General features: G+C 30.5%; 1 protein-coding gene across 1 annotated transcript in view; it reads right to left on the reverse strand.

The window, feature by feature from the left end:
• LOC107455442 (Na(+)/citrate cotransporter) overlaps nucleotides 1-5,515 on the reverse strand; it is a 53,407-nt gene extending 47,892 nt beyond the window's left edge. Inside the window, exons 1-2 of the mRNA XM_043049711.2 lie at nucleotides 5,229-5,515; nucleotides 2,680-2,829 (exon numbers count right to left, since the gene is read on the reverse strand). Coding sequence (XP_042905645.1) covers nucleotides 2,680-2,829; nucleotides 5,229-5,339 — 261 coding nt within the window. The 5' untranslated portion in view covers nucleotides 5,340-5,515. The remainder of the gene's footprint in view (nucleotides 1-2,679; nucleotides 2,830-5,228) is intronic.
• Nucleotides 5,516-6,000: the final 485 nt, after the last annotated feature.

Consider the following 6,000-nt stretch of genomic DNA (forward strand, 5'->3'; position numbering starts at 1 on the left):
TATAGTTTATGTATAGCACAAAATTGTGCTATACAAAAATTTATAACTGGCAATATATTTTTTAAAAAAAAGGAATATTTGAAATAGAAAATTAGAACAACCTTTTACTAAAAATAAATTTTTATTTGTTTATTATTATATTTAATGCATATTAAGACTTTTATTTAGGTGGAAACAGCAGTTAAAGTTGTTAAAAATTCGGAAGTTATTTCTAAAATATTCCAATAAAAATATGATGGTATTTTTTAAATTTTTTTAAGTTTTACGGAAAAGCAGTTTTTAAGCTGCCAAGTACACCAAGTACGCCAAGTACTTCCAGAATTTCAGCTATAGGTTTATGTAACTGCCAACATGGATAGGAAAAAATGTAGTAGTTTTCACGAAATATAAATTTTATGATAACTGTGCCATTAATATACTAAATATTTTTACCCATAGGTAATTTTAGGGATTTTTATTCTAATCAAAAGACAAATATTTTATTGCAATTAACTATTATAAATGGTCTGCAATATTTTCCATTTACGATTGATATTAAATTTACTTTAATTTTAAATGTTTTTATTATGTTAACTCATAATTTTGAACGCTAATAAACGAGAAATTTATTATTGATAGTTGAAAGATTTTTAAAGAAAAATTAGTTTAAGAGGAGAATTCTGAATAAAAATAAGATGAAAATTTTAGTACCAAAAAAAGAAGAAAAAACAACTATTCACATACAAAATTAATCCTGTGTGTTGCTTAAAAATCTACTTCTTATTTCTATTTGTAATTCAATACTTTTGTTTTGTACAACTTGATAAAAATCTGACAGTAATATTTAATGTTCCTTCGAACATAAAAGAGTCCTATGTAAAATTTTGATAAAGTTGCTGCCCAACATTTGACTGGTGTTTTAATTGCGGCTCCCGGCCTCATGTAAGTTGGAAACATCTGTTTTATACCAATATGATACTTTATGGAAATAAGTAATTACACACTTGAAAATTAGACTGAGCTACACTTAACGAAAACAGAATTACATAGCCTCTGTTACTTACACTCATTCAGTACTCTATGGTTTGTACTGATATCATAATTTATGATAAAAAGGTAGATACACATAAGCTTACGACTTAGCCCGAGACTGGGTTCGATACTGGCTCGGACCCATGATAAAATTTTGATAAACTTTTTTTCTCTTTGCTAAACATTTTTGCACTCTTTCGGGGTTGGAGAGCGTTAGCGTGACGGGGGCGGAGCCTCCAAGTTTAGCGTAGTTCTTGTGTGTATCGCAGTACTTTCTATCAGAAACATTAAACATTTCTTTCCCTTTTTTAGTCATTTTATCATATGAGCCGTGATGGCNCGTAAGTGGGGACAATTGTAACAAGTGCACGACTGTCAAAAATTGTTAATAACTAATATAATAACATTTAAAATAAGGTATTTGTTTTTTTTCTAGTAGAGAATAGTCCACTTTACTCGTCTGTCAATTAATACTAATAATATATTGGATTTTTTGTTAGTTAAAAATAGTTAAGTAAAAAATGTTACAATTGACCCCACTCTCCCCTACTCTATGGTTTGTACTGATACCATAATTTATGATAAAAAGGTAGATACACATAAGCTTACGACTTAGCCCGAGACTGGGTTCGATACTGGCTCGGACTCATGATAAAATTTTGATAAACTTTTTTTCTCTTTGCTAAACAATTTTGTACTCTTTCGGGGTTGGAGAGCGTTAGCGTGACGGTGGCGGAGCCTCCAAGTTTATCGTAGTTCTTGTGTGTATCGCAGTACGTTCTATCAGAAACATTAAACATTTCTTTCCCTTTTTTAGTAATTTTATCATATAAGCCGTGATGGCTCATATGATAGAGATTTCGCCTTCCAATGTGGTGAACCGGGGTTCAATCCTGGCTATGACTGGTCGATACGAATTCCGCATCCGGCTTGCACCGACCACAGTGCTGACGTGAAATATCCTCAGTGGCAGACGAATCATGGGTTAGAGTCCCCTTGCCTTCAGCCTAACCGTGGGAGGTTCGCGTAGTCTTCCTCTCTATGAAACGCACATGTCTCTATGTAACGCTATGTTCATCAAAAAAATCCTCCACGAAGGCAACATTTCTCCCAATACTTGATCCAGGAGTTCCCCTGCCTTCTAGATTGGATTGAAAATTACAAGGCTACTGAGTTGAACATTAAAAGTCCTAAGCCCCAAAATTGGGTCGGCTGTTCAACGACGGTTATAAAATATAAAAATAATTTTATCCCATGCATTTTTCATATAATTAATTTATAATTATGTAGTTTTCATTTTTTAAGATATATTTTTAAAACTATAATATTTGTTTAGATTTTTTTTTCTTCTGTTCTCAGTATATCCTTATACTAAGAACAGAAATTATCCAACGTATATCTCGGGCGGCTCCGGCAGACTCGGGCTCTAAATAATCCTTTGTATACCAGGATCGGGTGGGCTCGGAATAAAATTCCTCTGTCCCGAGTTGGTCCGAACCTCCAAAAGTGAACCCAAATTTTTCTCAAATACAAACATATGAAAGCTATACAGAACTACACATACATATTGGCAGAATAAAATAGCCTATGTTATATAGGTTCATTTGGCACTTAACATAGGCTTATATAGAATTTGTTAATTTTCTGGTTTGTTAATGGTTTACTTACTTTCAAATAGTTTAAACACACATCTGCTGATCCAACAATATTTAATACTGGCAAAAGAAACACAGGTAGAAGAGCAGTCATAAATATTGATATCGGTTCTAGGAGCCAATAACATGCAACCAATATTATCACATAGGAACATCTTGTCTCCTAAATAAAAAGGATACAGCAAGAAATAAAAATTGGTGAAATTGGGGTGTAGATTGAAAGGAAATCGAATTGTCTTGAAAATTATAGAGAATACCTTCATTCAGCAGCAGATTGATAATGATTGAAGCATGGCCTACTACTATAGTACGATTTTACAAATAGTAGTACTATCTATACATACATACAATACATACATACAATACATACATACAATACATACATACAATACATACATACATACAATACATACATACAATACATACATACAATACACACAATACATACACACAATACATAGTAGTACGCCATAGATTGAAGAATATAATGATGAAATATTGATTATACTATATTGCGTGTAAAGTTCAGGTCAAACTTTTAAGTATGAGTTTATAACGCTTTTTATCGAATATACCATTTTTATGTTAAGTGTTTGAAACAGTTTGTGTGGAAAGACCTTCAGACAATGCCAACTTTCATCTATCAAAAGGTACCTCAAGATTGAATCAATTTAGCATGTCTGATGGTCTCTCCCCACATTGGTGACCCGGACGTGATTTGGTATTTAATATTTATAGTAGTAGTTACGCCACAAGTTAATCGCCACTGTTAAGTTTTGTTTACCTTTAACCAACACTTTTTATGATAATTAGGAAATAATTTAAAAATATGAATCTGAAAAACTGCCACAGTTTTAAATGCATTTCTTTAATTTTTGAAAAGCAACTTTGTTGCATAAACTGAGCTCATAAAATATGGAAAAATTTGGAGAATTACTCATTTACTTTAATGATTTTCATCTGGGCAGAGAGGGAGATATCGCTAAATTGTTGAAGTTTTTAAATCATTTAAGTGGGGTTTTTTTTAAATCTTATTCATCAAGGAAAATTAAAAAACCACAGTTTAAGTGCCTTAAACTCTAAGCAAAACTATTTTTAAAACTATAATTATTATCTTGCTGTAATAAATAATTTTCATTTTAGAACGATCAGATAACTTAAACATTTGAAACTTTTTTAAAAAGAACTCCAATGTGGGGAGATTTCTCCCCTTAGATTGAAATTATTAACACTAAACATATCATAACCGGTCAAAAGACCGGTTTTTGCATGTTGCATTGTACTGTGTTGAAAAGTGTTGGTATGTTTAGTGTTAAAATCAATGAATAATTCACAATGTTTGCAAACGTTTATGAGTCGTGACAATATTGCGGAGTAACTTATCAAACGCTAAAAATTCATATCCTAAACTCTTTTTATTTTCGCAAAAGTGTGGTATTCCTTGATATCGATATTTTGGGCCATTTTCGCAATCACAGTATATATGACGCTTGCTAAAGTTTGGCAAATCTTAATCTAACAGTCATAAATAACTAACACAAACTCAGAGCAGTTTTAAAACTGACAATTCACTGACAAACGTTAACGACAAAGACATCGAATTACAGCCTAAAGTTATTTGTTTGTTTTAAAATCCAAATTTCATATAATATTAAAAAACATTTAGATTTTTAAAATTATGAGAAATTCCATAGGAGCATCGACCTTCGAAAAAACGACAAAAATATAATATATAATATACGACAAAAATATAAAAAAAGGACAAAAATTTATCTATGTAATAGAATTTGTGCTAAATGGTGCATAAAACATTGACAACTGAGATGAGCGATTTAAAATTTTCAATATTTTTTATTTTTATTTTTAAAAAAAGAGACAAATTTTGCATTGTGTTCAGATGCCTCTGAGAGCAGCACATCAATAGTTGGTGGGCAGCAGGTTGTGCTCTTCTAATAAAAAGTTATGTTTTTCAAAATATAGAATAAGTTATTTGTGAAAATAAAAAAAATAAAAAATTTTTTAAATAAAATCTGTGATTGATCGATTGATTGAATGTAGAGGTTTTATGGCACAAGATCCAAAGGAGGATATGCTGCGCCAAAATAAAATCTGTGCTAAATGGTGCATATTTTGGCGCAGCATATCCTCCTTTGGATCTTGTTCCATAAAACCTCTACATTCAATCAATCAATCAATCAAAGATTTTATTTAAAATTCTTTTTATTTTCACAAAAACTTATTCACAAATAACTTATTTTCGATATTTTTTTTTATTTTTTAAAAAAAGACAATTTTTTCATTGTGTTCAGATGCCTCTGAGAGCAACACATCAATAGTTGGTGAGCCGCAGGTTGTGCTCGTCTAATAAAAAGTTATGTTTTTCAAAATATAGAGTACGTTATTTGGGAAATTTTCATTATTGCGACATAAAAATCAATCAAATTTCTCCCTTTTAGATTGTTACCGATTTAACTAATCTCATTTTATGTAAACAATACAAAAAACATACATGATATAATATAATCTCTAAACACTTTAGCAGAACTCTAAAAACTAACTTACTGGTAATGAAGATACAGCTAACGGTGATAGTATGAATGGCAACAATATACAAACTACGTAAACGCAAACTTTTCTATTTAACCGTTCGGAAAGAGTATCCCAAATTGACATAATTTGTAACGAATAGAAAAAATATTAACAATAATTAATGTTAAATAGTTTAATACGTTATCATAGTTTATTGCGTTAGAATAGTTTAAGACGTTTCGGTTCTTAACTTTCCGTAGTAAAATGGAACTTTCAAGTTCGCAATCTAGTGTTGTGAATCGATAATGATGCAACATATTAGTGGAATTTTTCTACGTGTATGAAGCTTTTTGGAATGAAAAATATCGTAAATGATGAGATGGTGTCTACGCCGAAGGATATATAAATGTTTTGACATCGTTGATTCGGAGATATTTTAAATAAAATAAACATAGAAATATTTATTTCAGTTTTTATACGCAAGCTAATATTGGACATCATTTTATTTTACATTCTTGTTGAAATAAATGAGACAAGATGTTTATGTAGGCGAGCGATAAAATTTTTTTCCTCAATAAACAATCTTTATCGGCATCCTTCTTAAAAAAGCTATCGTTGAAAGCTGTATCACAAATTATAGGTTATTAAAAGTATTTTATTTTTTAACAGACTGTTCATTCGATCAGTGAGTAGTCGATTTATTAATTTGCTTAACCCCTTAACAATCGGCTAATTTTCAGGAAAACGGTGTCTATTTTTTTATCCCTGAAAATTATATAAAAATATGTGTATGAACAATGTGTAT

This window comes from Parasteatoda tepidariorum, chromosome 2 (genome assembly GCF_043381705.1).
Source record: "Parasteatoda tepidariorum isolate YZ-2023 chromosome 2, CAS_Ptep_4.0, whole genome shotgun sequence".
NCBI classification, from domain to species: Eukaryota; Metazoa; Arthropoda; class Arachnida; order Araneae; family Theridiidae; genus Parasteatoda; species Parasteatoda tepidariorum.